At 37.0% G+C, this 23,228-nt stretch overlaps 1 protein-coding gene across 2 annotated transcripts; it reads left to right on the top strand.

The window, feature by feature from the left end:
• The first annotated feature begins 265 nt into the window (after positions 1 to 265).
• On the top strand, positions 266 to 21,316 carry st3gal2 (ST3 beta-galactoside alpha-2,3-sialyltransferase 2). Of its 2 annotated transcripts, XR_003593739.1 has the most exons (8): positions 266 to 766; positions 8,548 to 8,607; positions 8,766 to 8,899; positions 14,091 to 14,270; positions 14,480 to 14,525; positions 15,926 to 16,045; positions 16,128 to 16,448; positions 20,689 to 21,316. XR_003593739.1 is itself a non-coding variant. In XM_028003914.1 (7 exons), the coding sequence occupies exons 1-7, from the start codon at positions 374 to 376 to the stop codon at positions 16,299 to 16,301; spliced, it is 1,107 nt and encodes a 368-aa protein (XP_027859715.1). In that variant the 5' UTR covers positions 266 to 373; the 3' UTR covers positions 16,302 to 20,597. The 2 variants fall into 2 exon arrangements, 1 of the variants encoding a protein (XP_027859715.1); XM_028003914.1 differs by lacking the exon at positions 20,689 to 21,316 and having other exon boundaries at positions 16,128 to 20,597.
• The last annotated feature ends 1,912 nt before the right edge of the window (positions 21,317 to 23,228 follow it).

The raw sequence follows: 23,228 nt of genomic DNA, 5'->3' as shown, positions 1-23,228 counted from the left end.
ATAAAGCGTAATAAAAGTATTTTTACTCAACCACAACCAAGAACTTCAAAATAAAATATCTTATTTGTCAGTCATCCCTGAGAAACAGCTTCTATGTATGTTTAGTGGCGTTAGTTTCCCTTAGGCGGTACATTATCTGCTTTCTGATTTAAAAATAAAAAAATAGTTTGGAGTGCAGCAGGAAGAGCGGCTTGCCAAAGAACCACAGCTGGTTGTCGGACAGGTTACAGTGGCAGGCCCAGGGGTGGGGGCATGGCCGTGGGGGGGCCGCATCCCGTCCTCCACGCTTCACCGTGACAGAGGCTTCGGCTGGGGGTCATGGAGCTGGAGCTCTCCCCGGGGGGCCCCCAGACTCTCAGAGCTCCGCCCCTGGATGAGCGGAGGGGCGCCGGCGGCCGGTAGCGGCGGGGACAAACCAGGCAAAGTGAAATGTTCCCGCAGACTGTGGCTCCTCCTGGGATCGCTGGCGCTCGTCTTCCTCACCTCGCTGTTCCTGTCCGTGTCGCTGCGCGGCGGCGTCAGCTTCGGCTACCTGGAGCCGCCCGGGTGGGAGGAGTCCAGGCGGGTGAAGCTGGTGCCCAGCTACGTGGGAGCGCACCGGCTGTCGCCCCCCGAAACGCCCCAGCAGAAAACATGTGCCTGCAACAGCTGCGTCGGAGACCCCGGAGTCTCGGATTGGTTTGACGAAAACTACGACCCGGATATCTCTCCGGTCTGGACCAGGGACAACATCCAGCTGCCGCCGGACGTCTACTACTGGTGGGTGGTAAGTAACATTTATTACTCCATTTAAAACTTAAATCTGAAGATTTAACACAACATCTTACCAAGTATCTTTGGTCCAATTTCACTGGCAGACTTTTTCACTTATAATGCATTTTTCCCATGTTGTAAATAAAATAATCTGCCAGTGGAACAAAAACTTTTCATCAATATTAAAGAATTATTGATTTAAAACAAATTCCTATATCTGAAAAGTTAGTTTTGTCTTATTTCAAGTATACTAAGATATACCGTAGACAAAAATACTTGGTAAAATTGTGTGTGTTTGAAAATTCAAAAAAGTTTAGCTTTTTTTTCTTAAACAAGTTCAGAAATGTAAAAAACACAAAATATCACCAAGTATTTTTGGTTTACTTTATAGCGAAAATATCTCAGTACATTTTAAATAAGAGAAAACTCACTTGCAAATAACTTTTCAAGCAGTTTTTAGTAAATAATTCCTTAGGGTTTTTTTAAGTGCTAGTCTTTTAAGATTTTTCACAAAAGTGAAACTACTGATTTTTCATCAATATTAAATAATTATTTACTTTAAAAAGCTCCTATATTTTGCTGAAAAGTTACTGTTTAGTTAGTTTTGTCGTAGTTCATGTGTACGAAGATATTTGCACTAGAAACTAAACTAAAAAAACTAAACATTTTAGCTTTTCTTTCCTAAGGAAGTGCAGATGTAAAAACACAACATTTCACCAAGTATTTTTGTTCTAGTTTCTAGTGCAAGTACCCTGGTGCACTTAAAATAAAACTAAACTAACTTACAAGTAACTTTTCAGCACGAAATAAGAGCTTGTAATATGTCAATAATTCATTAATATTGATTTTAAAAAGTACTAGTTGCACTAGCAGATTTTTTTTTTCTTACAACATGGAAAATGTTTTGTTATAAAATAAATAATCTGCCAGTCGATCTCAGACTTTTAATGATAAGACAGATTAGATTTTACAGGGTGTATTAATTCAGCTGATGTAAAGGACAATCTGCTGATCGATGCAAGAACCAGAGACTCAGAAAACGCTGAGTCACCGTTTAGTCGGTGGTTTGCTTATATCTGGAGGTCAGGGAGAGACGGGAGCTCTGGGTATCTGCTGGAACGTATGGCTGAGTTATGGAGCTGCAAACTGTGCTGAGGTTTTTACTGAGTTATAGAAACAACGTTGTGTGAATTTTGTAAACGCTGTTCAAAGACACATGGAGATTTCAGCTCTGTTGGAGGAGCGTCGGACAGAATTAAAAGCATTTCTGGGTTTGGATTTAAAACCATAACAGTGACGTTGTTACAGTGTTTTCTTTGTCTTTGAGTCTGATGGTTTTATTAATATGGTTTCCATTTGTAAAGTTACAAAATAAAAAATTAACAACAATAATTTGAGTTATTTAGCTTGTCATGGGGAAAAAAATGGCGGTATTTTTTTAGTGATATTGTCTCCATGTTATTCATTAATTTATAAATGTTAGAATTCCAAATTTAATATTTAGTTAACAAAATGTTAACTAAATACTTAGCAACATAGGTCTGAGCTATATATTTAGTTAGCAAGCAAAGATGTTTAGTTATGAAGCTAAATATTTATCTTTGACCTAAATATTTGTTAGCGGGACAAAATATTTAGTTAGCTAAATATTTAGTTATGAAGTTAAATATTTAGCTAGCAAACTAACATTATATTTAGTTAACTAAATATTTGACTTCAACTAAATACTTAGCCACAAGGCTAAATATTTAGTTACCGAGGTTAATATTTAGTTACCAAGCTAACAAAATACTTTGCAAGATGAATATTTACTTGGAGCTAAATATTTAGTTCACAAACTAAATGTTTAGCTAGCAGGTAACATATTTTGTTAGCAAGGTAAATATTTAGGTTTGAGATAAACATTTAGTCTGAAAAACTAAATATTTAGCTCCAAATAAACATTTTGTTGGCAAGTGAAGTATTTAGTTTATAAAGTAAATATTTACTTGAAGCTAAGTATTTAATGTGGAGCTAAATGTTTAGTTTATAAAGTCAATATTTAGCTTGCAAATGAAATATTTAATTTGAAACGGTGACTTTTATAAATTAATAAAGAAAATGAACAAAAATATCACTTTGAAAAACAAACCTCCCATTTTTAATCTTATGACAGACTAAATAACTCAGATTATTACTGTTAATTTTTGTGTAACTTTAGAAATGGAACATACATAGATTAACTCGGAGATGTCCAAGCTGTGGCTCGGGGGCCATTTTTGACTCTCTGGATGATTTTGTTTGTCCCCTCCGTCCTCAAGAATGTAGAGAATTTGCAATTAATTTGAGATTTTTATAAATAAAATGTTCTTAGAACAAGACAAAATGTTTTTTCTATAATTAATTGTTTTTTTGATGAAGACAATAAACCCCCCAAAAATTGTAAAAAATATTTACCTGTCATTTGAAACAGCAACTGTTCAGCACCATGTTTACGATTTGACTACTGTGCTTTATTAAAATGTCATCTATTAGTTGTCATCTCTAATTAGATGACAACCAATAAATACATTTTTCAGCTTTAAATTTGAAAAGAATTGGCCCTAATGGTACAAAATTTGCATGAATATTTTAGATGAGCCACTTTTTGTTTCTGCACAAGCACATAAAGAACAATAAACATCTCACAAAAGAAAAACAGCTGATAAACAAAAATAAATGTTAAAACAGGTACTAAATGCCAGAGTGAAGGATTTGATACGAGTTAAAGTGCCTTAACTTTGTCCACCATCCAGCACAGACACTGCAGGCGTAGGAAATGGCATGCCTGAGTCTGTCTAAAGATAACAAAATCTTCTTAGCAGCTCCTCTAAAGCTCTCCGATTAACAGCTTTCACTATGTCTGTTTGTTTTCCACCGGCTGAGCACTGCACATAATCCCACATAAAACTATTACAGACTAAACATGCAACATAGAACATGGAAAACCTGCGAGCCTTTGAAATGCAGCAAGGTGGACTCCCGAACTCTGAACAGCTTTCAGATTCTTCCAGTCATTATGTGGAGCTCAGCAGATCAGGTCTCGGCTTTTCCTCCGTCCCCGACTCGCTCTCACGAGCTCCAGTCGCTCTCTGTCGCAGGTCTTACTGTAACATAAACATCCTTACGCACTTAACAAACTTTAAAAACTCATTCTGAGTGGTTCAGACTGTGAGAGGGAGTCAGAGAGACCCGACGTTTGCAACGGGAAAACATTCAAATGGCATTCAGGAAGTTCTCCGGCGGTTCAAACCGGACTTTCTTCCTGCAGGATCAACCCGAAATCAATAACATTTTATGGTTGTGATTATTTATGTTTGTACAGCTTCATTAGGGGTTTCCTTACTTTTTACAGCTGCATTTAAAAAAAAAAAATCATACTTTTTAATATAAGTCTAACTAGATTATAAAGTCTAGTTTATTTTGAAATAGAAAATCCAAAAAACAACAATACACGGATTAAGGAAATTACATCAATAAGAAAATACAACAAAGCCAAACTTTTCAATAAATAAATAATTTTTTAGGTTGTTTTTGTTGCAGTTTGTTTTGTGTTAATTAAATTTTTGTTGCTGTTATTAATCCCCTTATCTGATTATTTATTTTGTAGATCAATTCATCTTTTTGTTAGTCTGTAATGTTTGCTCTATATACACCAATTTGCGAATAAACCAATTTATTGGTGAATAATAGGTGAATAAAATTAAATATTTAGTTTGCTAGCTACTTATGTAAAATATTTTGACCTAAATATTTGACTTGTATAACAATAATATATTGCTATTTATTTAGCAAAAGAAAAATAAAACGTATTCTGAGTAAAAAAGAAAAGAAATTTCAGTAAAAGCTTGTTGGGTTGGAAATAATGATTTTACTTTTTTATTTTAGTAACTGGTATGTTTACTGTTAACTCAAAGAAAGAAAACAAGTTCATATTAATTTGGAAACAACAACACTAATGTTTTAACTCAGGAAGAGTTCAGAAATCAGTATTTGGTGGAATAACCAGGAGGTTTTCAATGTGGCTCTTTAATTTTTCCAAAGCTGTACAACTCAAAACCTTGTGGTGAGAACTCACTTTTTAACTCTAGAATGAGCCGCTGCACCATAAGTACCGTCTCTGACACCTTAAAGCTCCGCTGACAGCTTCATATTAGCGAGTTTGGCCCGTGGCTGCGCGATCGTCTCTATGAGGGATGAAACTTCATCAGGACTCCGGCTTAAAGGGACGAGTACATCATAATCACCTCCTCATCTTCACTCACTGCCGAGCCAAGCAGCCCGTCTGACGAGGACGACATGCTCCATTTGTGCTCCTGCCAGTGAATGGAGGGAGAAAAAAGCAACATGGAGGAACGCCGGGAACAGACAGGAAGCAGGAGCACATCCCAACCGTTTATGGAGGACCAAAACTGACATAATTACAAATAAAAGCAGACATATTTATTTTTGGTTTTCCCTTTTCCTTATACATGCATTTTTGTCAAGAAATTTATATATTTTCTTTTGCGTATTCCTTATACTATCATTTGTTTATTTAAACAAGCATGTTTAAGGAAAACACAAAAGAAAATATATACATTTCTTGGCATGAATAAGGAAATGGGAAAACAAGAAAAAGGAAAATCAAAGTACATAGATTTCTTGTTGAAAATGAATGAGTAAGGAAAAGGGAAATATATTTTTTTCTCTTTTGTTTATAATTATGTCAGGTTTGGTCCTCCATAACCGTTTAACAAGATTTTTTTTTAAAACGTGAGGCTGAATAGATGCAGAGGAAAAGCTGCAACAAAATTCATTTTTGAATTTTTACATTGTAAAAACACAAAATCTTACTAATTATTTGTGTCTAGTTTCTAGTGTAAACATCTTAATACGCTTGAAATAAACAAAATTAACTTAAAAGTAACTTTTCAGGAAGATACAGAATCTCTTTTTAGGTTAATGCTGATGAAATAGAACTAGTTCCACTGGCACAGGCTTCACTTGTAACGAGACAAAACCTACTGATAAGTTTTTATTTTATTTTATCAATATTAAGGAATTACTGACCTAACTGCAGGATTATTCAAACATGCATGAAAGAATCAAGGCAAAACTCCAGGTGTGTTTTTGATGAGGGAATAACATCATAACATGACGTAAAGCTCAGAAAGGTCAGTTTTACATAAATACTGCCCATTTAAGGGAAATGTGTAAAAATCTAAATATTTTACCTGTATTCCTAATGACAGAAATAAAATGAATACAATTAAATTTCACCACCTATGCACTGCAAAAATGCTAAATCTTACCTAGTAATTTTTTCCCAGTTGCTAGTCCAAATATTTTAGTGCACTAAGACAAAATTAACTTAGCAAGATATATGGGCTTTTTTTTAGGTCAATAATTCCTTAATATTAATGAAAAAGTATTAGTTCCTAATACTAATAATATTCATACTGGCAGATTATTTCACTTATAACTTGGGGAAAATGTCCTGTTAGTGAAATTATCTGCCAGTGGAACGAGTAACTTTTCATCAATATTAAGGAATTATTGACCTAAAACAAGGTCATATAAGTAGCTAAAATGTCACTTCTGAGTTAATTTTGTCTTATTTCAAGTTATTGGAAGTAGAAACTAAAATTACTTGCTAAGATTTTGTTTTTACAGTGTGCAGAGCAGTTCTCCAAACACCACTGTTCAAATTTAAACCCAATTATTTTCTGTTTTCTCTATTTGCATAACCTGCTGTGAATCAAACCCTGTTTCCCAAATTATCTACTTATACTACTGTACAGCTTTTTGGGTGAGGATTTATGGGCCCTTTTCTGTTCAACGGTGACCCGACCCGCCGCAGTCAGCAGATCCAAACCGCTTCGATTAATAAATCCATTTTGACTTAACTGGAGTTAAATGGTGGCTGGGAGGGAGAACTGGTTAGAGACCTAAAATGAAAAATTAACTGGCTCCTGCTCCGCGTTTCTGCTGCAGCCTGACAGAAAACAGAGGAGGAGGACAAACGTTTGAAGGTTTAAACGTCTTCCAGTTAAAGCTGTATTACATAACTCACATAAAAATATAAAGCTATGTTGAATTTTTGGTATTTTAAGGACAAACATGACAATAATTCATATAAGTAGCCAAAAATAACAAAACCAGGCAAAAGAAAATGTTTCTAAATAATTTTTTCTCAATAAAAAACTTAGTAAACTGTAACAAAACCTGCAGGTGTGTGTCTGTCTGGGGAAATTTGGTTAAAACATTTTTATTTTTCATTTAGTGGGCAGAAAGTCCAGAAATTTTGCTCAAGTAAGAGCAGAAATACTCCATTTATTTTTATAAAGGTTACAAACATGCAGCTTTTATTGTTGTTCTGAAATGAACGAACAATCATCACTCAACTATCAGTCCTAAGGCTGGAATTTTCTCCCTTCATCACTTCATTTTGTTTTTATCCAGGAGTTTATCCAGCAGCCCTAAACAACAACAGCAACAAACAATCAGCCGGTCTGAATGAGTCGATTTGACCAAACTGCTAATTACTGTTTGGTTAAATTGACTCATTTATTTCAAAAGTCTTTGCTAAAATGCAGAAACAGTGAAAGAAAACTAAAAATAATAGGCTGCACGGTTGCAGCCATCCAAAAGTCTTCAACATTTTTCACTGAATCAGGAAGACAAGGAAAACAAAGCAACAGGGAGCAGAATAAAAATTACCAGTCACTGATGAGCTGCGTGGCGCGTTTACATCCCAGAGGGACGACGAAGAGCAGGAGGAGGAGGAGGAGGAACAAAGAGGAAGCGAGGGAAATTAAGGGAAAGGAATTAGACCTGAGTGCTGGGAGACCGACGGAGAGGATGCAAACCTTAGTGAAAGAGATCTGTGTTGGGAGAATTGAGGCCAATGGTGGGTGCAAAGGAAGTGGTGACAAAAGAGTGTGAAATGAAATGAAGATTTCTGTGTGGGAGAAAAGGAGGCGACCGTCATGGAGACGAGGACGTGCAAAGAAAGTACATCCTCTACATCCTGCGGTTCTTAAGGTGCCTCAATGAGATAAGAAAAATATCCGCTCCTCTCCAGGGTTTCATGTAAAACCACCACAAAACACATCATGTCATTTATTTAATTAAAATATAAACACTGGAGGAGTGAAAAACTAAGTGCATAATCCAGCAGATTGTCAAACCAGTTTTAACTGGAATTAATCTTTCATATATGATGATTTGTTAGGGCGTTGTAGATGAAACAAAAAAAGAGAACAACGTTTTCTGCAAACATGTGGAAACTTTAAGAATAATCTCAGCAATTTCCTAGAAAAACAAGGATTTTTCTGAGCTTCAAAAGTCGACAATTTGCAAGAAAAAAAAACTCAGAAACATTTAAATAAATCTCAGAAATTTCTATAAAAACTTGGACATTTTTTAGTTTCTAAAGGTAGCTGAAAGTAGTTTGTTTTTTTTAAATGTTTTTTAATGACTTACCACAGGAACAAACTTATTCATGTGTGATTTTAATAAAATATTTACTCTGGAAACTGGATCAAAATTACTTGGTAAGATTTTGTGTTTTTGCAGTGCAATTAAGGATTAAGTGAGAAACTTTGCAGAGTTCAGTATTTACAGCCTTGTAAAATGTAGAATTTTCTAAATCAAGCTCACAGAAAACCTTCCATTAAAGAGCCTTGGTTTCCATAGAAGTCTAGATTTCAGCATTCTTTTACTAAGCATTTTGTCCCTAATTTAGCTCCATATAGTATTTACTCTAACCAAAGCCTTTGGATGTTTCTGCAGATGTTGCAGCCGCAGTTTAAACCCCACAACATCCAGCAGGTGCTGCTGAGACTTTTCCAGGTATTTTATTTTTATTTTGTTCCTTAATGTCAGTAATACTAGGAAGCACCGTGATGTGGAGAGGATGTGTTAGAGATTAGGTGTGTGTCCTGCCAGCCTTGTTGCTAACTTCCAGTGAACGTTTTGAGGATGGATGTGATAATGACCGTCTGCCTCAGGTGATTCCCGGACGGTCGCCGTACGGCTCGTGGGATCCGGGGCGCTGCCTGCGTTGTGCCGTGGTGGGAAACTCCGGAAACCTCCGCGGCACCGGATATGGGGCGGCCATCGACGGGCACGACTACATCATGAGGTGAGTGAGGCGCTTTAGATCAGAAGCCAAAGGAAGGAAGATGGAGAGGAAAACAGACAGGAGTCATTAATATCCAATGTGTTTTCAGGGAAATATGTGGTTACTAAGTGGGTGGCGTACCTAAACATTGTACTACAATGAGAGCAGCACTACTTCAATGTATTTTTTGTCTCGAGTAAAAGTAAAAATTAGCCGCTCAAGAAATGACTCGAGTAAAAAAGTATTTGGTAAAAAGACGACTCAAGTACTGAGTGACTGATCAAAAACATCATTTATTATTTAAACAGACCAAATTATAAATTTATGTGGAAATTTTGATATGTTAAAGACTAAAATAAGAAATAACATAATTACAAAATAACAAAATCAGGCAAAAGAAAAGTTTTTCCAAATCAATTTCTTTCAATATAAAACGCATAAAGTTTTAAAGGGGCAGTATTATTATGTATTTTCCAGACACAAAATGCCATTTTATAGCACAAGCAAGTAATTACATTAACTTCAGTTTCTAAAAAAAATGCTACATGTATCAAATATGACTTAAAAGAAGTTTGTCTTTGTAATTTAACGCCTTGAAATTGGGTCTCTGTCTCTTTAAAAATCCTGCTCTTTCTGAAACTCTGAATTCAGGTCGGTGTCAGTCTGTTGAATATTTGGTTAAAACACGTTTGTTTTTCATTCAGGGGGTCAGGAATCCTGAAATTTTACTCAAGTAAGAGTAGAGATACTTCATAATGAGTAATACTACTCAGCGTAGTAAAAATACTCCTTAAAGTACATTTTTTCCAAAAAGTTACTTAAGTAAATAGTCAGCTAGTTACTACCAAACTCAGCAGAGCTGCAGGCAGCTCATGTATCTATCTGATGTTCAGACCAGTCTCACTGTTTGATGCTGTCCTGCTCTCAGCTCTCTGATTGGCTGACAGTGGTCACCTGACCTGCATGGTTGCCACAAAGAGCGTTATGTCCTGAAAGCGTTCATTCAGATGTGCAAACTGAGGCACAGAAGGCTTTCTGTGGCACTGATTGTTCTGGAAAATCAGACTCTGATTCATGGTGTTTCATGAGGTTTCCTGCTGTTTGAATTAATAACACGCTAAAAATGCAAGATCAGTCCTTTTAAAAAAAACTTCCGCTCCAACAGCTGTAGAAATGGCAGTTTTTAAAGGTGACCTATAATGCTTCCTCTAAAAGGAGGGAATAGGTCTTAAATAAAACATGTTCATTAGTTTTTATGCACAAAATGATTCTTAGATAATGAGATTTTATTCTGCTTTAGTCCTGCCTACTTTGAGCTCCTTTCAGAATGAGCTGTTTTAGGACCACTGTCACTTTAAATCCAAATTAGCCTCTGCTGGCCACGCCCCCAATTCAATGTTTACATTCACACTTTAAAATGACTGCAACCAGATGCACAATTATTTAACTGTACATCTTTGAAAAACATTAGTAGAGCCTCCTACACACCAACAAGAATGCAATAAGTGGTTTCTGGATGGTAAGTCAACAATACTCTTATCTTTTCCAGCAGCCATTGTACAACACATACAGCAGTAAAACCAGCTGACCAAACATGCTGGAACCCCCTTTGGGTTTCTCTGTAATGGCGCAGTGTGATTCAATATTCAGGAGGTTTTTGAATATCAAAAAACATTAACTTATTGCCAAAAAACATCTGGCTGGTTTTTTTTTTGTTTGTTTGTTTGTTTGTTTTTAGTGCTTGAGTTGTTTTTAGAAGCAGTAGAAACCCAAAAGGAAGTGTGAAAACATACAAAATGTAAATTTTGCATAACAGCTCCCTGCACCATGCTGGTAGCATTAGCTTTCAATAAATACATAGTATTAGCATTAGCTTCTACTTAATACCATGTTGGTTTGACGCTTTTGCGCTAGCTTCTGCTAAATGTCATGATTGCATAATGCTTCAGCATCAGCTTCAGCTAATCTCATGTTGATTTAACGCTTTAGCATTAGCTTCTGCTATACACCATATTGGTATAAATGAGCAATGCCCTCACCCTCTCATCACGTATAGATTGACCTTTGACCCAATGGGGTTATTACAGCTATTTCCAGCTGAATGGTAAGAACACAATGGTTGTTCTTCTATTGGTGCCAGTTGCCAACTGGAGCATCAAACAGTAGGAATGGGAGTCTAAACATGCAAATTAGTGTTTGGTTAACCTTCTGAATCTCCTCAAGAAGCTTGTCTCGCAGAGAATGAGGTCAAACATAACGGTTGTTTACATCAGCAGGGTCTGAAAGCACTCAGAGGAAGACATGAAGATGCCATTTTAATTTGCTCTGGAGTTAAATAACAGCACAAGCAGCTGGTATTTTGTGTTATTAGAATCAATTACAGCTGGATTCTCTCTGGAGCTGCGTGGGCAGCTTTCATCTTTTCTTTTCGCTGGTTGGGATTTGTTGTCCATTTGTTTTCTGAGCTTCAGCTCGGCCACAGCACTCCACCAACCACACGCCTCAGTTCACTCCAGCTCTCTGCACAATCATCTCTTTTGTTCCTAGTATATCTGCGAGTGCGCTCGGTGCAAGCTTTATATTCCTAACTTTAGCTCCCTCTGCTCAGACAAAAATATTCTTCCTGCAGACAGTGACTCACATCCAGGGCTTTGTGAACGCCGTCTCATGTCAGCAGACAGAGCGGAGCGACTCAGAGGCAGACGGATGTCATGCTGGGGAAAATATTCCTGTTTCTGTGGATCTACTGTTGGAAAACAGTGAGAGCTCTAAAACTAACAGTAACTCAGTCAAAACTCTCTACGGAGGAGTTTGGACGTTTCTGTACAGTTTGTGGTATTTAATAAATGTTCACTGTTTCTTTCCTTCCCCTTAAAGTTTCATATTCCTGTTTAGAGATGCTACATTATTTTTATAAATGTCTATTTCAGAAACTTTATTGTCATTCCTAAACAATCACATTTTTGATCTGCTTTAAATTTTAACATAAAGAAATCATAAAACCTTTGCCGAAAAGAGGATGGATATGCTTCCTTCTGTGGGATGTTGAAATTTATCGAAAATGACAAAACAAAATACATCTAAAAGATTCTGTCATGGGATATCAGTTTAATGCATTAAAAAAGCTGCTTAGACCATAATTATTAAAGCATTATCAAATTTATATTTAAAAACCCAAATCAGATTTTTTTTTCACACCATTCTGACTTTTCAGCCCCAAGTATTCAAATTATTCTCTCTTCTATATATGTGAGACTAAATAGGATATCAGATTGTTTTCAAGGGGTCTGCAGTCAGAATAGTCGAGTCGCATTTTGTCCAATGTTTACGTCATCAACATGAGACCTGCATCATAATTCTGCACCAGACGAAGTAAATCTGGATGTAAACACACGTCACATAATTTTTTGATAAAACGTTTTTGCGCTAGGTGGTTTGTCAGCCATATCAAAACACTCTTTTCGCGTCACACGAGTCACGTGATCAACGGCCGGTTGTTACGATTACTACTGGCGGAAACGATAAAATAAGACGACAGGAAGTGGTAGTAGGATGATGGTTTGTTTTTGTTCTTAACTCACAGCATCACAGAGTTCATAACAAGTTGTGCGAAATCCCAATGTGTTCTGTAAAATCGCAGACTACAATTTTACCAAATGGCTTGTCGGTCACCGACGTCTCCTCTGATTGGCTGATCGATGATGAGCACGAGCGCCATGGCTGAATTCTGAATATAACTCGTAACTGTTTACATCCGTCGCTGCCTTGATTTTTAGTAACTCATTACGTGAACAAGCTTATTCTAGTGTGAATTTAATTTTATTTCTGATTTAATGGAAACACCGTAATTACGAAACTCTGTTTTTTGGACATTAGCTGAATACAAACAAAGATTTGAACAGCTACTGAAGCATAATGTAAGCGAAAATAAGACTAATATTCCCTGTAACCAGCATGAATGTGTGTGCAGCTGTGAGTGAAAGCCTGCTGATGCCTGCAGGAGCTTTAATTAATTTTGCACTTCTAGATTTTTAGCTGTGATTACATATTTGCGCTGCAGTAAAACATCTCTTCTTCTATTTTTACACTCTGCATGACAAGCAGTTTTATTGTTTTGTGGTAGCAGGTGCAGAAAGATGTCTTCAATGATAAATACCTTTAAAACACAGCCAGATGTAGCTGCACACATCAGACAGCTCAGACTTATTGCTGTTTTTCTCAGCAGAGCAAATTTAGCTTAGGTTTGCTTACATGCACGTTTCCTCCACTAAGCATCCTGTTGAACACTGCAGCATATTTTCACATAGTTTCCTAGTTTTTGTATGCTACTTATTTGCTTTTATTAATTTTCATTTTTTGTGTAGACCTTACTTTACTGCTGAAAATATGTCTCCATAGGGACTGATGAAGAATTTGTTTTTATGCTCTGCTAACCTTGCGAGGGCTCACATGACTGAAAAAAAAGCGCAACATGTCAGTTTTTTTTCATCAGAAACTGGATAAGTCCATAAATAAATGGGACCAAATATGCAAATTCATGTCTTACTTCAATTTTGGTCTGAATTACTTCTAAAAACAGCCATAGCTCTTAAAAAACCAACAAAAACAATAAATTTGGCTTTTTGGTGTCTGAAAAATTCACTTTTTCAAATGTAATTTCACAATTCAGCAAGTATTGCAGCAAACCTAGCAACCCCAGCAGAGTTCCGCCGTTACATAGCAACCCCAGCAGAGTTCCACTGTTACCTAGCAACCCAAGCAGAGCTCCAGCACTTTGGTCAGCTGGTTTTACTGCTGTATGCGCTGCATGGTGGCTGCTGGAAAAGACAAGTATTTTGCTGTTGACGTATTGTCCAGAAACCACTTGCTGCATTCTTCTTGGTTGTGCAGGAGGCTCCACTTCTGCCTTTTAAAGATGTACAGTTGTATAATTGCGCATGTGTTTGCAGCCATTTTCACGTGTGATTTTAAATGCTGAGTTGAGGGGGTGTAGTCAGCAGCAGCTTATTTGGATTTAAAGTGACAAGAGGCCTTAAAACAGCCAAAGTCTCATTACCTAAGGATGATTTTGTGCATAAAATGTATTGAACGTGTTTTGTGGAACCCATAGATTTCTCCTAACCTGTTCAAGGAAGCATAAAAGGTCACCTTTAAAGCCAAAGGTGGTTTGAGAAACTCCCCTGAAGCTCCTCTTTTCCTCTCTCTCCCGCAGGATAAATCTGGCCCCCACTGTGGGCTACGAGGACGACGCCGGCAGACGCACCACGCACCACTTCATGTACCCGGAGAGCGCCAAAAACCTGCCGACCAACGTCAGCTTTGTCCTGGTTCCCTTCAAAACGCTGGACCTGGTCTGGATCACCAGCGCTCTGTCCACTGGCCAGATCCGATTGTAAGCATCACAGATGTGCATGAGGCTGGATTAATAAAACAAACAGGAATGTAGTTCAGACGGCCTCCCTTAGCCATCGGGGCGCAGTAAACACAGACACACGTTCTGTTTGCACTGAGAGGCTGCGAAGAGGCTGAGAGATTAGCGATCTGTCAATCATCCAGTAATCAAATAAAGTTTATCTCCCTGTGTGGTTTCTCTCTCTGCAGCACTTACGCTCCAGTGAAGCAATTCCTCCGTGTGGATAAAGACAAGGTTCGTCTGGCCATTTCGACAAAGTGACCCTGCTCCAGCGTTAAACCCCCTTCCACATTGTCGACGAGGGATTACAAACCCTGCCTTTGTTGTCACTAATCTCCAGCTCGCGGTTTAATCTGTAAAATAAATAAACAAACTCCTCTTTGCGTGGAGGAGCTGAGGCATCTTGGCCCCGGTTAGACTCGCAGCATCTTTGAGAGTGACCTAGAAATAAAGAATTTGAGGATTTACTCCTGCACTGTGCAGCTCTGAGCAGTCTAAAGCTCCTTCTGTTGGGACTCAGCATCACCAGGAGGCAGCAGAATATTTTCTAATCACCTTTTATCTAAGGAACCAACAGATAAATAAATTAGCAATCAATTATTTAGATGATTAATCGAATAAAAAAATTGACACATTCTGCAACTCTTTTGTTTATCCATGTAAGCTTATTAGAACTACACAAATATGTAAAGAAATAATTTAATTTCTTTTGTAAATATGAAAATAAACATTTTATTGCCTAAAATGCAATAGCAGAAAATTACTTGGGTGAACTAATTTTTGCATTAATAATCAGAGAGCAAAAAATGCTTAACAGGAGGTTTTGTTTTTTACAGGATTCAAAACAGGTGAAACTAAAACTGCTGCTTTTAGAGTTCTGGGAAGAAAATATTTATTTTTTTTATCATCTTAAATTCAAAATGTCTGTATTTTTGTACAGTTTTTGTTTATTACCGGTCAGAGTATTTTAACAATTAGCCTTCTTTGAATCTGTGTGCTCCTGTTAATGATTAATCGATCGCTAAATTAGTTGACAATTATTTCAGTAATCGATTAATCAAGATTAATGCACTTAATCCTCCCAACCCTACTTTTATTCCATTTACTTTTATTCTAATTGTGTCACATTTATCCATAAGCTCTTTATCTCAAATTTGTTTGTGTTTAGTTAGCTTAGCTTTGTTTAGCCTACTTCCGATTTAGCGCACTTTACTCTATCTTTTTAAAAACAAAATGATGACATTGAAAGTCCAACCTGATTTAATCACCTCTTTTAATCCCATATGTCTTTTTTTTTTATCGCGGGGCTTTTCTGTCTGCCAAAGGTTTGGGTTGTGCACAGACAGTTTCATTGTGTTGCTGACTAGCGGCTAATATTAGCTCGCTAGCTAGCTAGCTTTTTTGCGTCCACCATGGGTAAGTCCAGATGGATCCCCAATCATTCTCTGTATTAGTATTTTTTTCGGTCGTAAATTTAATTCAAAGTGGAATTAAAAGGTCTTAAATTTGATTTGTGGAAACATGCAGATATTGTGGTTTAAGAAAGTTTCAAACAATTAAAGTCACAGGAAGCAAAACAGTCAGAAATGAGAACTAGATCAGGATTTTCTAAGTGGACTGTTTACATATTTCAGGTTCAGATCTTCAATCCGGCTTTCTTTAAATACATCCATGACCGCTGGACCAGGCATCACGGCCGGTACCCTTCCACTGGCATGCTGGTCCTGTTTTTCGCTCTTCACGTCTGCGACGAGGTCAGGTTTTTTTCTCTCATTTTTCATAGCATTCATCCAGGTTCAACATTTCTCCATCCTGATCCTGACGTTGCACTTCCAGGTGAACGTGTTTGGCTTCGGCGCCGACAGCCGAGGAAACTGGCACCACTACTGGGAGCAGAACCGGTACTCCGGAGAGTTCAGGAAGACGGGCGTCCACGATGCAGACTTCGAAGCTCAGATCATCAAGCAGCTGGCCAAGGCCGGAAAAATCACAGTGTTCACTGGGAAATGACCAGAAAAACGTCCATGAAAATGACGGACGCCAGTTTGGATTCAAGTTGGAATAAAAGCAAACTGGGAGAGAGTACAATTTTACCGATGGGGTTCGACGAGCGAAACATTTCCCACTTGGGAGTCGAGACTACAATGAGCCTGACAGGTAAAAATCTGTCACCTTTATTGAGGAAAACAGGAAACCATGGCGGAACAGCAGGATGAATTAGAAAAATATTATTAAGGATTATTAAACCCTGACACGAACTATCTTTCACACCCATTGTGCATCTCAGAGGCCGTCGTGTGACTTTGTTTTTCAGCCGTGTGGGAATATTTTGCTGACAAAGAGCTGTCCTTTAGAATCAAGATCGTCTTTGATTTGCCTTAAATTCTCTTTGAGGTGAAACATCCCTGGCACCGCCACACAGCTGCCGTCGTCAGGTCTTCACAAAGCGGCCGACGGCTCGGTAACCGGCGATTAGAGCGGCTTTATCGGATTCGACTCTCCCTCACGAAGCCCCCCGGCTCTTGTGTTCACAGAAACACGTTCAGGATTTCAGCTTCTGAAGACTCTGCTGGAGGAGGCCATCTTGGCGGCGATCTGATCCGGTTCATCAGGGTTTCATTTGGAAGATCTTTGCTCAAATGTTGCTTCCAGACCAGATTATGACCCTAAAAAAACCCCGTCGCCTTCATTGACGACCCAGTCCCGGCTCGGCCCTTCAGGAGGCGGAGCCGGCCAGCGCCTTAGCCTTCGCCTCTGACGGCGTTTGTTTGATTTCTTAGATTTACGCTCAAACTGGATTTTCTTTCCACTTCTTCCGTCGCCATTGCGTGTGTTACCCATCATCATGAAGAAAACGACAAAATAAGTAGATTGGTGTTTGAATGTCAGGAACCTGAAAGAGAAATGCGTTTTGAAATTCCACCATAAACATAAAGTTTTGTTTTTATACAGGCTTCTTTAGGTTTCAGTTTTTAAAATCAGACACGTTTTAACTGATATTACCAACGTAAATACAAGAAGCAGTTTTGAAATAATGTTTTCATTTATTAATGAAAAGATCTCATCTGGTTGTAACCGACTGTTTGTGGCAACAACGTCAGGATTTCGCTTGGCTGCAGAGAAACTTGGGTTTTCAAGCATGTTGCTATGGTAATAAGATATGTTTTTTAGTAAATGTGAGATATGTCTTTGAGCTGCGTTTGGTCAGCAGTAGTTTGGGCCTTACAGGTTTTTCACGGATGCCGTTTTTTCTTTCATTAGCTGCGTTTCCATTAAACCTGTAATGGGAATTACATAACTAAATAAGTTTGCTTAATGCAGACGTGCTAATTTTGATAAAAAGTTTTTTCAGTTAGGATTAGATGTTTTGTTTGGCTGCATTGAAATTAGACAAAACCAACTTATTAGTAACTTTTCAGCAAGATATAACAGCTTGTTGAAGTCTATAATTCCTTAATACTGATGAAAAAGTACTTTTTCCATAGGAAATTATTTCACTTATGAGATGAGAAAAAATACTTTTAAAAAGTGAAATAATCTGCCAGTTGAACTCATCCTTTTTCAACAATACTGAAGAATCACTAACTTAAAACAAGCTCTTATATCTTGCTGAAAAGTTACTAATAAGTTGGTTTTGTCTTTATTCAAGTATGCTAAAATATTTGCACTTGAAACTAGACCAAAATTACTTGGTAGGATTTTGTGTTTTTGCAGTATAGGATGGTTCTACTTTCATTTTTTCATACTGATATCTATTAAAGTTGAGCCTGGATAGATGTTTTTCCTCTTTAATAAATGAAATTATCATTTGTAAAACTGCATTTTGTATTGACTCATATCTTCGATACAAAAATTTGTGGGGGGAAAAGAAGAAATCTTAGATAAAGAAAGGAAAAGGAACAGTGTGGCTTTCACTTCCCAAAACATCCCATTTCTGTTTGTGTGACTGAGAGATGAAGAATTAAACTTAATATGTTTTTGTTCTGTTTCCTGCGTTGTGCAGGTACTTTAAGGTGAGCTCACCTGGACAGATGAAAGCGGCCGTGTTGTATTTTACTGTAACTCAACATCCTCCTGGTGTTTTTTCCTCCACACCAGGTTTTCTTAGAGGCTGGACTCGTGTTAACAGCTGAATCTCTTCATATTGTTTGTGTTTCCTGCGTCTTGTCACTTGCTTTCGTGCCTTGTTCGGCTGCCGCCCGCAGCCGCTTCATCAGCGACGCGCACCTGCTACCTTTCCGATGTTGTTAGTCTCGCTCGCATACACACGTCTAGCTGAGAGCTGTGCCTTCTGAGCTGAACGATTACACGCGAACGCACCACATGACGTCACACTCTGCCTTCTACTCTCTCGCTGTTGTTGCTAATGGAGACGATGTGAACTCATATCACGGTCCGTACAAAACTCCTGATTCGGTATTTGATTTTTCCTTCCAGGCTGCCAGACTTTTTTTTTTTAAGTATTTATAAAAATTTCGAGGATTTAAAAAAGTCGTCTTATTTTTTAATCATTCAAGCAAAAAAAAAAAAAAAAAGACTTCCAAACTCAAGGGTGTCGTCGTTTAACAGATAAGTTAGCATAAAAACAGTTTTAAATCGGATCTTTAGGCTCTTTGTTACCAGCAGCATCTTCTGCAAACAAAATCTTTTAATTAATATGGAAACACAAACAAGTTGATTTCCAAAAGTTTTAGCCAATGTATACAATTTGACTGGAAATCGGTGAAAGAAGTTTAGCAAACTCTGAAAAATTAACAGCAGCATTAATTCAAGTTATGTTGCTCTTATTTTACTTGTTTATAAATAAAAAAACTATTATATGTCATTCTGCAATACTTGCTCATGACAAAGAAAGCAAAGAAACATTTAATATTATTATCACTTAATTTTGTTTCACCTTCTGGGGTTACACTGACTAACCTGGGTACAGCTAGCAACGCTACCTATGCCTACGTTTTCTTAATTTTAGATTAGCTTAGTTTCAGTTTAGGTTAGCTTAGTTTGTGAAGTTGTGCTTACATAAACCTAACTCAGTTTAGTTTGGCTTATTTTATATAAGACTGAGTTGGTTTAGCATAATGTAGCTATGCTTAACTTATCTCAACATGGGAAGATTGTTTACTCCACCAATGCTAACTTTAGCTTAGGTTAGTCTAGTTTAGCTCAACCCACCTGTGCCCCATGTCTAAATAGCGTAGCATTGGTTAATTTGTTTTAGCCCAACTAATATTCACTAATAAGAGCCAATTTAAGTATAATCCACTATATTTTTGTTGAATTTAGAATAGTGAAATAGCCTACCTATGCTTTCTTAGCTAGCTTAGCTTGTTTTGCTCAACTATGTTTTATTAGCTAATTTTTGCTTAGCTTAGCCTACCCTGTGCCAAGCTATGTTTACACCTGCAAAGTGCTTAGCCAAGGTTTTCTAAATCTACCTTAGCTTTTATTATTGAATTGTCATAATTATCTACAATGAAGACACTGAAACAGCAGAAAGCAGCTAAAACCTTTAAGAAAAACATTGAAAAACCTTCAAAAAGTCTGGAAAATTATTGATCAGAACTGATCTTGGAAGAATCAAAGGAAGGAACTCAAGGGTTGAATCAGGATTTTTAAATTGGACTCTAATGTGTGTTTTGTTGTTGTCATAATGCAGTATATTAAGATACTGCAACTGAGATGGTCTTATTTCTGTGACACTGTAAAAATAAGACCATTGTAGATAGAAAAAAAGAGTAAATTTCCACCCAAAAAATACATTATTTGAAATTTTTAGATACATTTCAAATCTTATTGCAAAAACCATTAAACTTTACGCTTGAAAAGTCAAAAATTAAAATGAAAAAAAAATCTCAAACTTTTGTTTGAAAAGTCAAAACAAAATTGATATTTGGAAATATTCTGACTTGATGTTTAAAAATGTTTCCAAATTTGCAAGTTTTTTCTAATACATTTCTGATTGCAAATTGTTAGTTTTCCCTTGCAAATGTTCAACATTTTTTCTTCTAGAAAATTCCTGAAATTAATCTCAAAATTTCTGTTGTGTCTTGAAATGTTTAAATTTTGGAACTCACATTTTTTACCGAAAATTTGAGAATAGTGTGGAAATTTTAGTTTTTCTCTTTCAACTTTTTTTACTCTTGGAGCGCAGAAATGTTGAAGTTTTTTTCTATAAATTTTCTGAGATTAATCTGAAAATTTGTGAGTTTTACTCCTTCTTTCCGTCTATAACGGCACTAGTATGCCGTCGTACATGTCTGTACATCAGTAGGGACTTTAGATTAAAATAGAAACATCTGAACTCAATGTTAGCTCTCATTCAGCGTCATAATGGAAGTGTTAATTATTCATGACCTCCATGCAGACTTTGAACAACAGAACTCGTTTCTCTGCTTAGGAACCATCTTGAGCTGCGGCTGCTGCTCCTCATCAGCTGCAGCCCAGGATGTGGTGATCAGATGGGGGGAGGAGAGCAGCAGGGCCCCTTCAGTCCAAATCAAGTTCCTCCCTCCCACCGACAGAACATGACACAGATCTGATTCTTCCACGCAGACGACCCAAAGTAGGTCTTCCCTCCTGCTGTTGGTGTCGACCCACATTTCTCCCTGCAGAAGAGATCCTTCTGGCTGCAAAGAACCACAGCGGTGACTAAAAGCTGTGCCACTTCCTGCAGTTTGGGCCGACTTTATTTAAACTTAAACTGATTTATATTTGAAAATCCTCTTTGTCCTCGGCATCAGTGAAACTTGGTGCTGCGATATGTTCGAGGTTATTTATACTCTGCTTCGTCTGGCACATTACGTTCCGAAGGGGGATGTCACGGATCGCCTCGGAGTCGGAAATCTCCATTTTCCTGACCTGAAAAAAATCCCACTGAGGTCGTTAATATTCATACTGAGACTGGATAAGCAGAGTGGAGCGTAGCAGAACCTGCTCAGTCAGGGCAAAAATGAGATTAAAAAATTTTAAATAAGAAATTTGCCAAAATATCAAACTGACGGTGTATTAGGGCTATTTTTAGATTTTAAAAAAAGTTAATTTCTGCCAAAACTCAGAAATTTTTAGATTAATCTCAGACATTTCCTAGAAAAAAAAATGAAAGAAAGACATTTTTGAGATTTTATTTTCTCTTTTAGAAAAGACATGGACATTTTTTGAGTTTCAAAAGTCAAAACCTTTTCAAAGAAACCTGAAATTTTCATGTTTTTTCCAGCTCATTTTCAAATGTTGGGGCTCAGACATTTTCAGGTTTTTATTTTTTTTTTATTTTTGGAGTGCAGAAATTAGTTTTTTTTGTGGAAATGTACTCCCCCCCCACACTGTAATCTACAGTGGCCTACCTGCCGTTTTTTTATTTGTCTTTGAACTTCAGTTCGTTTCATTTATATTTAGAATCTGTTTTCCTCACAGAAAGGCGAATATATGAACAGAATGAACCTGATTTGTTGTATAAGCCAGAGATGAGAGTAAACTGCAAAAATAGATTTTAAAAATTTAATTAAATTTTCAGTTATTATAAAATATAAGTTAGAATAACTTATTAAATGTTATCTAACATTTCAGTAAGTTAAAATAACGTTAATGTTCATCTTTCTGATTGGATGTCAGTCAAATTTATCTTTGAAGATTAATTATAGGAAGGCGTATCGAGGCTACTGTAAAAATAATTTTAAAAGGAGTCAATTTCCACCAAAAACTTACATTTTGAGATCAGAAGTTTTCCAGGATATTGTGAAACTCAGAAATTTCCTTGTTTTTTCTGAAAGTTTTCTATTAATCTCAAAATTTGTGAGTTTTTTGGCTTTAATTTACTTCCTTTTCTTTCCCCCATGTAAACGGCCCTAATATGCCGTCATACAGTAGATACAACATTTGATGTGTGGTAAACAAAACATATTGGCTATTTTCTTATCAAAAGAGGAGAAATGTTTTACCATTAGGTAAAATATGACGAGCATCAGATTATATTACCTGATGATAAAAACGTCCACCACCTGGCCAACTAAAATGAGAAGATATGAGGCAGCATTTCTGCTAAACGAATGTAATAATTAATGAAAAGTGAATAAAAAACAAATGAGATTTTTCTTTACATATTTTGCAGCATCGTCAGCAGACAGAAGCAAATGTTTGGGAATCTTTGGTAAAAACAACCGGAAACGTTTCAATAGCTGCAGTAAAAGTTATTTTTTATTGCTGAAGGATAAATCTGTAGCGGTTCTGTTCACCGTAGAAACCAGGCCCGGTCCGATCCTTTAACGTGTTGGAAACATCAGCACTCGTGTATTAACCACTGGCACATCTGTAATGCGACTCACTCCGTTTTGTTTTTTCTGCTGTTGTGCAAATAAAAACTTCATGAAACTCAAACGAAGCATCTGGGAATTTCATCCTGCAAAATCCGAGCCGCGTCTTTACTCCGACCTTTACAGTCATTTCAGATTATAAAATATTAAAAACAAAACAAATTTATGGCTGATATGTAAACAATGAGCAGTTTAAAATGAGGAAAGACAAAGAATGAAGGACAAAGGAAGGAAGTAGGATACAAGAACAGAAAGGAAGGAAGGAACAAAGGAAGGATACAAAGGGAAGTAGGACACAAAAGACAATGGAACGGCGCAACAAAGGAAAGAATGAAATAAAGGAAGGAAGGACACAAGAAGGAAAAGAAGACAGAAAACAGGAAGGGTACAAGGAAAAAAGTAATGAACAAGGAAGGAAGGACACAAAAGACAGAGCAACGGTATAATGAAGGAAATCAAATGTTAAAAAGTAAGGAATGAAATATGGAAGGAAGGACACGAAGGGAAGTAGGAAACAAAAAGACAGAGCAATAGTATAAAGGAAAAAAAGGACACAAGGAAGGAAGGAATTAAAACAAGGAAAAAAGAATTAAATAAACAAGGAATGAAGGAACAAAGACGAGAGGAAAGG

This window comes from Xiphophorus couchianus, chromosome 2, assembly GCF_001444195.1.
Source record: "Xiphophorus couchianus chromosome 2, X_couchianus-1.0, whole genome shotgun sequence".
NCBI classification, from domain to species: Eukaryota; Metazoa; Chordata; class Actinopteri; order Cyprinodontiformes; family Poeciliidae; genus Xiphophorus; species Xiphophorus couchianus.
Note: the sequence above shows the minus strand (reverse complement) of the source record. Positions and strands in the feature narration are given on the sequence as shown.

Coding starts and splice junctions, on each gene's coding strand:
- st3gal2 (XM_028003914.1), top strand. CDS start 374: ATGAGCGGAGGGGCGCCGGCGGCCGGTAGCGGCGGGGACAAACCAGGC. Junction 767..8,547: donor ACGTCTACTACTGGTGGGTG/GTAAGTAACATT, acceptor ATGTTTCTGCAG/ATGTTGCAGCCGCAGTTTAA. Junction 8,900..14,090: donor GGGCACGACTACATCATGAG/GTGAGTGAGGCG, acceptor TCTCTCCCGCAG/GATAAATCTGGCCCCCACTG.